Source organism: Staurois parvus, unplaced genomic scaffold (assembly GCF_062004578.1).
Source record: "Staurois parvus isolate SC_StPar_1 unplaced genomic scaffold, SC_StPar_1.0 ptg000315l, whole genome shotgun sequence".
Taxonomy (NCBI): domain Eukaryota; kingdom Metazoa; phylum Chordata; class Amphibia; order Anura; family Ranidae; genus Staurois; species Staurois parvus.
The window spans coordinates 4,940,224-4,954,254 of record NW_028318111.1 but is presented as its reverse complement, the minus strand read 5'-3'; the positions used below and the strand labels follow the sequence as shown (position 1 = coordinate 4,954,254).

Here is a 14,031-nt window from a genome sequence, read left to right as displayed (position 1 = left end):
AAATTTACGGCTCTATACAAGTACCTGTAATAAAATATATAATATTCTCACCCTATATGCCGTGACAGATGTTTTACCGCATGGTGAAACTTCTGTCACCGTATGGACACACAGGAAAAAATGGTTTCCTATGTGTTCCATTCACACTGTAACGCAGCCTAGCGCTGCAGTAAAATGTAAACATGCTGTATTTTATCGCAGCACACCAGCCCAAATTGAAGTTAATGAAATGTACGTTTTGTACACTTCCAATAAAGCTAGTACCAAACAAAAGACAGTGTGGTGTGCCGAATCTCGCACCACACTGCCCCCTAGCCAGCGGTCATTACAGAGTGGCCAGAGTGCTGAATCGCTTTGGCTTGTCTGAGATTTAACTGACGAGGAGTGTGACTTGGCCCTGAATGTTAGTTAGGGACCTTAGATTATAAGTTCCTTTTGGGCAGGGACTGATGTGAATGTTCAATATACGTAAAGCGCTGTGTAAATTGATGGCGCTATATAAATTCCTGTAGTTTCCAAATATGCATGCCTAAAAGAGCAAGTGAAAATGTGAATATTTGTCTACAAAACTTCTGGAGTACTGATGTAAACATGCTATATACTGATTGAAAATCCAGCATCTTCCTCTAGAGAGGAAAATGTAATACTATACTCTCACTATCAGAAATAGAATGTTTTTTCCTAGAAGTGTTTGATTATCCTTGAAGTGCCCATCAGTGAGGGCCTGGAAAATGTTGCAAGGACAGAACATAAGACTGGAGAAGACAGCTTGTCCTTTTCAGATAAGGTCATTGGAAACTGATTAACTAAGGGGAAGAAAACAGCTGTTATCAACCTTGGAAAGGCCAGGAAAGTTGCAGAAGTGTACCTGGCTGCGGCAGTTCCACCACCAGTTTCATATTTTCCTCCTGGTCTATGGTGTATTCGCTCCTGGATCTTGTATATCATGGTGTTTTGAAAGAACTGTTTCTTGGAATAGGCAATGAACCAAAAGGGTCACCAGAGTCCCCTCATTCCTTAGAGTAGAACTCCGGGCAAAAACTTCTTTACATATCATTGTTGCTGGTTTCCTTCACTGAATGTCATCTATCTTCTGGTTCACTCAGTAGTTCTGAAATAGCCTATTCATTTTCAAATCAAACTGTAAATTGTTTGGTTTCCTGTTTGTAAGATCAGTGGATGCTTTGCCTCCTATTCCCCCTGCCACTGGTCTTAGCACATCCCTTCTGTAGTTTTTTCCAGCAAGCAGTGATGTAATTAACCTCCCTAACGGTATTCCCGAGTGTAGCTCGGGGTAAAATGTCAGTACCAAAAGCGGTAACCCCGAGCTACACTCGGGCTTACCATGCAGCGCTGCATAGGGAGTCCCTGCAGCGCTTACCTTGTCCTTCCCTCCCGCGATGTGTCCCCTGCAGCGTCCCCGGCCATCTCCTCCGGCAGATGCCGGCATCCGGCTCCTGTGTTCCGGTCCCTGTGACGTCGGGCCGTACGGGCGCCGCGAAATTTGAAAATTTAAAAAAAGTCATTTTTTTCAAAACGATTTTTCATAGTAAAACATTGCTGTTTCAACCCATTTCACATACATTTTGTCCCGAGTGCTTTGTCCTGTCCCCTGTCTGCATTTTGAATGTTTTTTCTGCCTGGAAACTTAGAAAAGTTCACGGCGTCCAAAAAGTGTCCCTTTAGGTCAAAAGCGGGTTTAGATCAGCTACAGAACAGTGATAGTAAATCAGAACCACTTGCAGAATTGAGTGATAATGATTCGTGGGGGAAATTCATCATCAGACACTGAAAACGATTTTGTGACTTTGCTCAGCGATGTGCGAACTTGGCGCTATATTTCAAATTTCAGTGTTTTTGGTTTGATTATATTATTGAATTAAATTTATTATTATATTATTTTTTATGATTATTTATTAAATTCTAATTTATGATTTTGTGTTACAAATTTTATCATACCCGGGATGTTTACTAGACTCTTGTTCGGACAGATTTCAGTGAGTTATTCCTAAATATTACAGCCTACAATAAAAAACTACATATTTCCATGCAAAATAATGGTACCGCTTTCAGCACCAAAAATCTGAAATAATCATACCGCCAGGGAGGTTAAGCCCTACTTGCAGTGGTGTGTGGACTAAGACTATCAGACACATTCAACATGTACAAGGCCTAGTGTACCCACCTACACATTCACTACAATTCGTTTAATCATGCTTCTATTGATATTTAAATGCAAGGTGCAATCTATTACTATAATGCAATATGTAACACTGGGGTCTTTTTTTCTTTTTAAGATCTCATTAATGGCGCCCAGGAACAATGTGAACTGCCTCCCATGGATGGCTATCCTCACTGCGAGGGTAAAATAAAGGTAAGCACAGCCTGTATCTCCTATAAAGTGTACCCCAGGTCCCTGTATTATAAATAAGGGAATTGACATATTTAGTCGGTGGTGAAGAGCGAACTTTTGTGAAACATTCGTCTGATAATGGTTACACGAGTGGTCACTGATAATGATCTCTTTTCTCACGGCAGTGGATGAAGGACATGTGGCGCTCTGATGTTTGCTACTCCAATTATGGGGTCGATGGCTCCACCTGTTCATTTTTTATTTACCTCAGTGAGGTGAGTGTCAGTACTTTTTTATTTGATCATATGGAATTATATTTTTTACAAGAAATCTACAATTGAAATACATTTATAATATTTTATCTGCTAAAGTATTTGTACTTCTACTTGACCTGTCCTGTGATCCAAAAACCTCTACCTCAAAACATAACCTGGCCCCACTGCGAGTAAGCAGTGTGGCTGATCAGAGAGCCATCCCGAACATGCTGATTGGACAGTGAAGAAGCAGCACAAAGATGAGGTCATCACTTCCGTCTCTGCCAGCAGGTCTCCTAGTGGTAACCCTGTGCAGTACAGCATGATTTGCTCACAGTACTAGAACCTCAGTGCTTTCTTTCCCTTCCCAATAGAGATTCAGAGGCTTGGGACACGTTTTACTCTGAATGCAAAATGTTTTATGTCTTGCTAGAGTACGCCTAAAACTGTCCATGGAGGTAAAATCCATAGATTCCCCTTTCCATGTCAAACGGCATGAGCTGGGAAATCTCCCACCGCCAGCTACTGTACTTTTTTTTTTTTTTTTTTTTTTTTTTTTAACACAGTCACCTGTTAAAGTACAGTAGCCGGCAGTGGGAGATATCCCAGTCCATGATGTTTGATATGGAAGGAGACTCTATGGATTTTACTTCCATGGCCAGCTTTAGGTGTACTCTAGCAAGACATATAAAACATTTTGTGTTCAGAGTAAATTTTTTGTCTGTCAGAATGGCTGAACAATCACTGCAGCTGCTTGTCTACAGTCACAGTTCTGCTGAATTTTTTTTCCACCCAGCTCATGCGATTTCCCAATAGAAGTTTTTTGACACAAATGGTGTTGGCAGGGCAATGAGCTGAAGTTCAAGCTGTGTGTAGCCAGGCCTAAGAATGTCATTCATGCTCATTATTCATGCCACCCATTAAGCACTTGTTGGGAATGCGTCCCTCCCTTCCTGACTAGGAGGAGGCAGCAGTTACGCCCGATGGCAAGGAAAATCTGGAACGCTTATGTAAACTTAAAATTAAAGTTAGCTGGAGTTTGGCTGTAGACTGTAAGAGGAGAGGCAGTAGGCTTGCGGGCCTGTTCACACATAAACATACTTTAAAATGCTTGAAAAACGGATGTGTTTTGCCTTTCATTGACGTGCATTTTTATATGGGCCGATGAGATGAGTGTTTAATGTGAGTTGAATCGCTATGGGACAAAATTTATCAAGGTTGTTCTTTTTCCTTAATAAATTTGCGTTGTGTTTAAAATGCTTTTTTTTTTTTTTTTTTTTTTTTTTTTTAAGAACTGGTGTTGTGCTAAGTGATCACAAATAAGTATTTAAATTATTAGTAATAAATATCCAATTTAAAAATAAATAATAATGCTCTAAAATAGCCAAATAACCAAAGAATAAAGTGCACAATAATGGTCAAAGTATAAAATAGCAGTTGGATATGTGACAGTCAAAATGAAAACACTCACACTCACACTCACACTCACACCACACACTCACTCAACCGACACACACACACTCAACGCACACACACACTCAACACACACACACACTCAACACACACACACACTCAACACACACACACTCACACTCAACACACACTCACACTCAACACACACTCACACACACACACTCACTCACTCTCACACACACACAGATTATTCACATAAGGAAGGAAAAGGGGACTGTTTCACATATTTTTCATTTTGACTGTCACCTATATGATTGCTTTTTTACACTTTGACCATTATTGTGCACTTTATTCTTTGGTTATTGGGTGTTTTTAGAGCATTATTATTCATTCAATTGTAGATTTATTACTAATAATTTAAATACCTATTTTAAGTGATCTCAAATAAGTATTTACATTATTAGTAATAAATATACAATTGAACAATAAATAATAATGCTCTAAAATAGCCCAATAACCAAAGCATAAAGTGCACAATAATGGTCAACGTGTAAAATAGCAATCATATAGGTGACAGTCAAAATGAAAAATATGTGAAACAGTCTCCTTTTCCTTCCTTATGTGAATAATCTTCGTTCAAAGCTGTGTATGTGTCCACCAACGTCACCGCTGTGACACAAATTTGTGGTGAAGGGGAAAGGGGACTGTTTCACATTTTTCATTTGGACTGTCACCTATATGATTGCTATTTTACACTTTGACCATTATTGTGCACTTTATTCTTTGGTTATGGGGCTATTTTAGAGCACTATTGTACAATTGCATATTTCATACTAATAATTTACATACTAATTTGAGATCACTTAGTGCAACATCAGTTATAAAAAAAAACAAATCACTTTTGATATTGAGAGGAAATCCCCTTAGAGTGTTTGCTGCTTTTACTTTTATGATTAATGCACTTGTGTGGTTTGATTTAGTTGTTATGCGTTAAGATGCATACTTGTAGCATTTTAACGCAATGCACAGCACATGACATCACCATTTTGGTGTGAGCAGGCCACATAGAAAAGAATTGTTTTCTGTGTTCTTCCGGTGACCTGTGTTCTTCCGGTGCAGAAAAATGCACAGCAATATGTGTGAACCGGACCTAAAATACAAAACTAATACACCAATATAAGGATGTTTTATTTAAAAAAAAAAAAAAAAAAAAAAAGTAACTTTAGTGTTACAAAACTTGAAAATGACATCACATGGAAAAAATTAAAGATTGTTATACTTGTTAGAGTTGTAAATTGAGCCTTCTGGCTGCTTGATTTCCAAGACTAATCACGAACGACACTCCCAGCCGCACTGGTTGAGTGGGAATGCCTGAAGTTCATTGCACATAGTACAATCTCCTTTTAGCTCTTCCAACATCTATGTGGTTAAAGATTCTGTCTGATTGGAAATCTATTAAATAGATTGTTTAGGCAGGCCCTTGGGCCTTGTTCACGTGAGCGTATTTAAGTGCACACATGTGTGAGGCCATGTTTGCCCACTCAGGATTCACAGGTGTTCCTGTGCATCCACATGCAGGCAGCCCAGTTCATTTCAGTTGGGATGCAGCAACAACACAGACAGTTGCTGCTCCCAATTTGACATCCATGTAGGTTTGTGTCCCCAAACATAGACTGTGAGTTCGGGGCATGCACTCACACCGATGTCAAATTGGAAGCAGTGGCTGTGTCCTAATTGACATGAATAGGACTGTCTGCGCAGGAACTCCTGTGAATCCCATGTGGGCAAACATGGCCCTGACACTGGCATATACTTAAGTACGCCTGTGTGAACTAGGCCTAATATTAACATTTGGTAAATATAAAGGAGTTTGTACGAAGACTGTTGAAATGGAAATGCAAGGCCAGCTTTAGACCGGCCCATTGACATATTTGTGTGAAAGGAGTATCTAGGTCATCAACTTCTCTACAATCCATTACATCTCTACAATCCATTACATTTCAACATGGTTAGGGGTGGAGTAGGTTCAGGTCTCCTATAAACCTCAACATTCTACAGGGTGCTTCCATAATGATCGGGCAGCTTTGGGTCATTCAGGGTTGGCCATCAATTAATTTTTGGAATTTCTCCAGAGGTTTGGCACCATGAATCTGCTAAGGAACAGAAGTGCACACCGAGACCTGTGGTTTCTTAGTTTTCAGGCTGTGTCTGGTTTATTCAGTACTGGTTAAAGCATTCGTAAACAGAAAAGTAAACAACATTTTTTATTTTTATATTGCAGCTTACCAATTCTTAGATCTCTTTCCTATATTTTTACATGGTGATCCTGCCAGTAAGTCTGTGCTTTATTAACAGAAACAGAACTTTCCTGCAGATGTACTGGAGTGTTGAATCAAACCGTTTATTACTGATGGGTGCTTACAAGGGTCAGCTTTTCCATTTATGTAAAATTTTTATCCCCAAACAAACTGTTGCTGTAACTGCTGGTATAACTGCTAATGTATCTAAATCTGCTAGTACATCGAATACTCCCCTTCCCTCTTTTTACATCTAAGGTTGGCCATACACTATACAATTTTCTGTCCAATTTTTGCCCAATTTCCTTTAGATTTACCTTCAACTATGTAGTGCAAGGGCCTGCCTAATTGGATACAATTGAAAGTGTTCGGATTGACCTCATATTATATGGTTTTTGGTTAAATCTAAACCAAAAATCTCAAGAAAATTGTAATAAGTATAATGTATGGCCAGCCTAACATTCCCCTCCCACTCTAATACAGGTGGTGTGTTACTGTCCAGATCACGAGGTAAGAACAGAGTGGGGAAAAAAATACAAATGCAGCCATCATATTGAATTATTGGTAAGCTGTAATATATATTTTTTTTTTTCTGGAAAATAGTTTTTATTAAGAAAAAGTTTTCAATTATACAAAAACCAACACATGGCTAAATAAACATTCGTGTACAAAATCATACATGAGTAAGCCTTCCAGCAGCAGGCACATTGTGAACATACACCGAAGAGGCGTCACATTGGAACCCATAGAGTAGACAGAGTACCGTATTTTTCGCTCCATAAGATGCACCTGACCATAAGACGCGCCTAGGTTTTGGAGGAGAAAAACAAGAAAAAAAATATTCTGAACCAATGGACTGCGGACACAGTACAGGGGATGACCAGAGACTGCGGACACAGTGCAGGAGATGACCAGAGACTGCGGACACAGTGCAGGAGATGACCAGAGACTGCGGACACAGTGCAGGAGATGACCAGAGACTGCGGACACAGTGCAGGAGATGACCAGAGACTGCGGACACAGTGCAGGAGATGACCAGAGACTGCAGACAGTACAGGGGATGACCAGAGACTGCAGACAGTACAGGGGATGACCAGAGACTGCGGACATAGTACAGGAAATGACCAGAGTCTGCGGACACAGCACAGGAGATGACCAGAGACTGCGGACACAGTACAGGGGATGACCAGAGACTGCGGACACAGTGCAGGAGATGACCAGAGACTGCGGACACAGTGCAGGGAATGACCAGAGGCTGCGGACGTAGTACAGATGACCAGAGACTGTGGACAGTAAAGGAGATTACCAGAGACTGTGGACCTTTTGGGGAGGGAGGGGGAGCTGGTACCTGAATTTGACAGGTACCCGCTCCCACTTCCGCGGAGTTCTCCTTCCTTTTTCCCGCGGCGGCTTCTGTGACATCCGGGTGCCCACTGCGAACGCGCGAGAAGCTCTGCGCTTTGTGAATGGCTTGGAGCCTTCTGGGACCTGTCATGTGTCCCAGAAGACACCGGACCATTCACAAAGCGCAGCGCTTCTCACGCATGCGCAGTGGGCACCCAGCTGTCACGGGAAGACTGCAGCGCTGGACCGAGGTGGCGGCAGAAATACCGGACCGGCCGCTTTATATTCGCTCCATAAGACGCATTGACATTTCCCCCCCCTTTTTTGGGGGATAAAAGTGCGTCTTATGGAGTGAAAAATACGGTAATAAGTCTCTCCATTTCTGGGTTTAATACCGCTTTAAGCCTTCTCTTGCTTCCCTTGCTGTGGGAGGAAAACAAAGTGACTTTCCTCTTACAGATAAGTGACTTGGTCCTTGACAATTTTCCAAGACCTGTTACACTCGCACAGCTTTCACTTCAGGCACAAATGAATCTCTGATTAATGAGCACCTGCAGGGAACATACTGCAGACTGCGAGTCCAAATTGCCTGCGAAAGTACAATATTTCCAATCCACACATTCCTGAAATTGGCTGTAAATGTAAGTGGGTGCTGCAGCGACCACCAGCTGGGAACTGAAAATATCCAAAGCGAACATTATGTCACCAGCACACCAAGGATCTCCAGAACAGGTTCAAAGCTTTATTTAGCGATCGCATCATAGTTATAATGATGAGATTTTGGAGCCACGCAGCATCCCTTCACACATGCCTGATAAAAGGGTCCCGGATGGCTCCAAAACGTCCTCTTGTAACTATGATGTCATCACTAAATAAAGCTTTGGACCCATTCTGGAGATATGTTGGTGATATACTTTTCGCTTTGCAAATTTTCTGATGTTTATAATGTACAGCAAAAAGCTAAGGCCTCTGCTTACAGATATAGCAAACTGATTAAATGTGTTGGTATTAATATCAGTTTATGGGATAAAATGTTTTCTAGAATGTAAAGAATGTAGAATTGCCGTAACATGTACTCTACTGGCTGTGGTGCTTATTTGAAGCTCATAGGCCAGTGGTGATGTGCAGGCAGCCATAGCAGCCAATCATTTTTCTGCATTCTTACTGTAAAGTGAGGGCTGATTGGTTTCAGCGAGTTACTGTCCTCAAGGTATTTGGTGACAGAAGAGGCTTAAAACAGAACTAAACAGTTTCTCAGAACAGTTACAATAGCACTCTGGACCTCCTGTCAGCAATGTACTGCGGATGGGAGGCCCATGCAGGCAAAGCGATGTACTGGTACATCACTGCCTGTTTACAGGTTTAGGGCCCGTGTGGGCCCCTGCCCACCCACTCCTGCTGTGATTGTGCACAGCGCAAGTCTGTCTCAGCAGGTCCCGGCCAATGATTCACCGGGATCTGCTGTGTACAATCACAGCCCATAGTCCTGTGTTGACAATCCATACAGGGAACAAGCTTTCTCATTCCTGCAAAGCCGGTGTGGGATTGTTGTGATTTAAGCTCAATCAGGAGGTGCGTTTTCAATGAGTTGCGTCCAAACTGTATTTTAGGGCATGGTAGCCCACTTTAATTTAAAGGAAGGCAAAGTTCACAGGTGCATCAGTTGCCCACACAGGGGTGTCTTCCATACAAATATGCACAAACAAAATACCAAGCCACTGCTGCTACAACCGTCCCTTTGACTGCGTTGTCCAGCTCTCCTGGAACACTTGGCTCTTTAGTCACAGCGCCCTGCTTCTGGCCTATGGATTGGGTGCGCCTAACACCCCTGATATTTCCTCAAACTTAACCTATCTAAATCCGAGCTCCTGGTCTTCCCCCCCCCCATCCTCTCCATCACTACTAACAACGCCACCATCTCTCCCACCCCACACGCCAAAGTCCTGGGTGTCACCCTGGACTCCCACCTCTCCTTCCTACCCCACATCCAACTGCTATCTAGATCTTGCAGGCTCCACCTCCGCAACCTCTCCAAGATCCGCACATTCCTCACCCCAGACACCACCAAACAACTCGTACACTCCCTCATCATCTCACGCCTGGACTACTGCAACTCCCTTCTCACTGGCCTACCCAAACGAACGCGATCCCCACTCCAGTCGATCCTAAATTCAGCGTCCAGACTCCACCTCACCAAGCGCTCCACATCTGCCTCCCCCCTCTGCCAATCCCTTCATTGGCTCCCGATTGCCCAACGTATCAAGTTCAAGCTGCTAACTCTGACCTACAAAGCCATTCACAATGCCGCCCTGAACTACATAACTGACCTGATACCCAGATACTACCCTACCCGTGCCCTCCGCTCCTCGCAGGACCTCCTGCTCTCTAGCTCCCTGGTCTCCTCCTCCCACGCCCGATTGCAGGACTTCTCCAGGACTTCCCCCATCCTCTGGAACTCCCTACCCCAGTCCATCAGACTGTCACCTACCCTCCTCACCTTCAGGCGCACCCTGAAAACCCTCCTCTTCAGGGAAGCCTACCCCAACCTCACCTAACACCTGACCTCACCTAACTAACCTCCTCCACTCCATCCCCCACAGCCATCCCCTCCTGTGCCACCTTCCCCTCCCTCCTAGATTGTAAGCTCGAAAGAGCAGGGCCCTCGAACCCCTCGTGTATTGTATTGTTACTGTCTTGTCACATGTCATGTCCCCCTTGCTACTGTACAGCGCTGAGCATACCCTTTGGCGCTATATAAATACTGTATGATATAATAAGAGCCAACCTGACTCCTGGAACTGGGACCACCTGTCTCCTGGCTTCTGGCTGGGGCCCCCTGACCCGGGTGAGACTTTCAGTCTCCAAACTGGCCACAACCCTGGGCTTTCCTCATACATGTCTATATAACAACCCTTACACACCTGTGCACTCAGACAAGTTGCAGGCATCTGGAAAAACCCGAGCAAAGGATTGAAAGTTTGATACAGAATCCAGAGAGAGCCAAGAACACAGATTTCTCTACTCAGAAACCGCAATCTGGAACTTCCCATTAACCCTAAATGCGAATCCTGTCACATTTGGCCGTATTCTCAGCGACAGCCTCCCTCTGTTGCACAGGGATGAGAAACCGAGATCTATTTGTAAAATGGCCACATATACACACCTTAGACATTGTTAGGCAGACATTTAACACCTTGATCACCCTAGATATTAACTCCTTCCCAGCCAGTATCATTTGTACATTGATGGTGTATAGTATTAGCACTGATCACCATTAGAGTCACTGGAGGGGGTCAGTGGCAGTTAGTTCCTCTCAGCATCAGTGTCCAGGCCTGCCATACTATCGCAGTCTCATAAGTCGCTGATCACTGCCATTACTATTATATTAAAAAAAAAAAAATCCAATATATATATCCCATGGTTTGTAGGCACTATAACTTTCACGCAAACCAATCAATGTACAATTATTGGGATTTTTTTTCTTTCTTACCAAAGGTATATATAGCAGAATACATTTTGGTCAAAATTTATAAAAAAAACTTTATTAAAATTTGTTTTATTTGATATTTTATAGCAGAAAATAAAAATGTTTTTCCAAAATTTTCAGTCTGTTTTCATTTATATCGCAAAAAATGAATAACCCAGTGCTGAGCAAATACCACCAAAAGAAAGCTCTATTTGTGTGAAAAAAAATAAACATTTATGTTTGGGTACCACGTTGCATGACCGTACAATTACCAGTTAAAGTAGCCCAATGCTAAATAGGAAAAAATGGCCTGGTCATGAAGGGGCAAAGTGTTCCGAAGCTCAAGTGGTTAAAGGCATGCCGTGAATAACGGTCACTGTCAAGCCATCATAGATCTGCTGGCATAACGGATCACATGTGCAGCACTGTTGCAACTGCAGATCATACTTAGGCTAAGATGGCAGCATCCTTGGCTTCAAAGTAGGAGGTTTTAGATCCACTTTTTAAGTCTGAGGAAGAGGTTGTGTCCTCGAAACGCATTAGCAAGTTGGTCATCCAGGGTTCCATCGTATGGACTCAGATGTTGTTTGGAACATACATCTTGTTCAGTTTGACATGCCTGTGTTATGTCCATTGTGAGTATGATACCTATTTTGTTTCTTCAATAAATTATTTTAAACGATAATGCACTAGGTCGGTGCGCCCTTTTTCTGTTTCTCCATTTGTATCCAGTGTATTTGGACCACCCCGGTCTGTTGAGGGCAGCAAGCAGTGCATATTCCAGAAAATTCCAGAACATTCCTATTGGGTCTACTGAGTCCTTTCCTAGCGCAGGAGTAAATTGTTTGTTGTGTTCACTTTTTAACTTGGCCTGTTACAGTTGCATTGGTCAGGGATATTCTATAGGCCTTCTCTGTCTTAGTGCTTGTAAAGTCATGTGGTTTGTTTTGTTTTTTTTTTTTAAATAAATATATCATACTTACCTGCTCTGCACAATGCTTTTGCAGAGAGTGGACGTGAACCCCTCTTTTCAGGTCCCTCTCCAGTGCTCCTGGCTTCTCTTCATCTCAGTGGTACCCCTGTGGGCTCGCTCCCGAGCCACACTGAATGCTCCTATAGACACAGGCTGCACAGCTCGGCCCACCCTCGCTGCCTTGTCAATGGATTTGACTAACAGTAGTAGAAGTCATTGGCTCCCACTGTCTCAGCAAAGTCTGAGAGTGGGAAGAGACACTACAGATGGGCATTTGATCGAGTGAGGGCTCAGTTAAGGGGGGAGTTAAGGGGCGATACTATTATCTAAACATTATTGTACCTTTTAAAGCAGAGAATGCATTAATGTATAGAATGTTTAGGCTTTACAAACACTTTCGGTGGACATCTCAATCCAAACCTACCTTGTAGGGAAAGCATTTTGGCTGGGCTACATGTGAGGCATTTTATTTTTAAATGAAGATAAGAAGTACGTTGAATACAAACTCATATTTGTTGAATTATTATGTAAGATCTTTTAAATTGCCCAAAAGTGCCTGTATTTCTCTCCTTGGACAGCTGGGATTTTCTGTACCTCCCAAAAACCTTTTTAAATATCCCTTTACTGCAGCCATAGCAACAGTCTTCAGTCAGAATCTTCAATTTCCTGCTCTTGCAATTGCATCACAGCGCATAAACTAAATATGGCTTCCCTGGACGTGTCTTTTAGACAGCTTGCCTGGTCCCTTAAGAAATCACATTATAGGGTCCTTGGGAGAAGAGCAGTCACTCGCCTTTTTTGTGGTCCGTGTAGTCTTCACTCCATTCCAGCATTGCCCCCTCTGGTACTTCTGTGTGTTGGGTACCTGTGTCCCCCGCTGCAGACTGTGGCTATCTCTTCTAACATAGCGGTCGGAGGAAGGAGCCCCAGCATGTGGCGGGGGACACAGCTGTTTGTCATAGAGCGAGATATTGAATGCCACAGACAAAAAAGAAGGCTGGAATAAATGTGAGGGGGGTTTCTTTGGCCTCTTTCTGGATCTCTTTGAAGTGAATGTCTGAAGAAGCATTAAGTTAAATTGAAAAAACAAAATAAAAAAACACACAATTAGCACATCTTTGTAATAGATGCATTTTTCCCAATGTGTAACCAATTCAATACCGGGCAATTTTACACCTTCCTGCCCAGGCCATTTTTCAGGTTTCAGCGCTCTCACACTTTGAAGGACAATTGCGCGGTCATACAACATTGTACCCAAACTAAAATGTTTTCATTTTCTTCACACAACTAGAGCTTTCTTTTGGTGGTATTTAATCACCGCTGGGGTTTTTATTTTTTGCTAAATTAACAAAAAAAGACCGAAAATTGTGAAAAAAAAAACACATTTTTCTTTGTTTCTGTTATAAAAGTTTACAAATAAATAATTGTTCTTCATAAATTTAGGCCGAGATGTATTCTGCTACATGTCTTTGGTGAAAATAACCCAAATTAGGATGTATTATTTAGTTTGTAGGAAAGTTATAGAGTTCACAAACTATGGTATAGATCTGAATATTGATCAATCCTGAAGTACTGACGGCCAATCTAATTTCTTGAGGTCCCAGAATAGTACAGATATCCCCAAATGACCCCTTTTTGCAAAGTCGACAGTCCGACGTACTTCATAAGAGGCATGGCGAGTTATTTGAAATTGTATTTTTTTTGTAATTTTTCGGAAAATGAAAAAATAAAAAAAATTATTTTCACTATTTTTGTTTTTTTACATACTGTCACCAGTGCAGTACAGCGTCATCATATAACTGGCATGGCGGTGATCAGGTACACTGACTGGTGACCGTGTGAAAAAAAAAATATACATTTTTTTTGTTGTTTTTTTTGTTTATTTTAAAATTTTTATTACATTTATTTTATTTTTTTTAAGATTTTGTTTT

General features: G+C 42.0%; 1 protein-coding gene across 1 annotated transcript in view; it reads left to right on the top strand.

Annotated features, from left to right (window-relative positions):
• The window catches only part of MGAT5 (alpha-1,6-mannosylglycoprotein 6-beta-N-acetylglucosaminyltransferase), a 183,546-nt gene that overhangs the window by 47,564 nt on the left and 121,951 nt on the right, over positions 1-14,031 (top strand). Inside the window, exons 3-4 of the mRNA XM_089683607.1 lie at positions 2,298-2,374; positions 2,539-2,628. Of these exons, the coding sequence (XP_089539733.1) occupies positions 2,298-2,374; positions 2,539-2,628 (167 nt within the window). The remainder of the gene's footprint in view (positions 1-2,297; positions 2,375-2,538; positions 2,629-14,031) is intronic.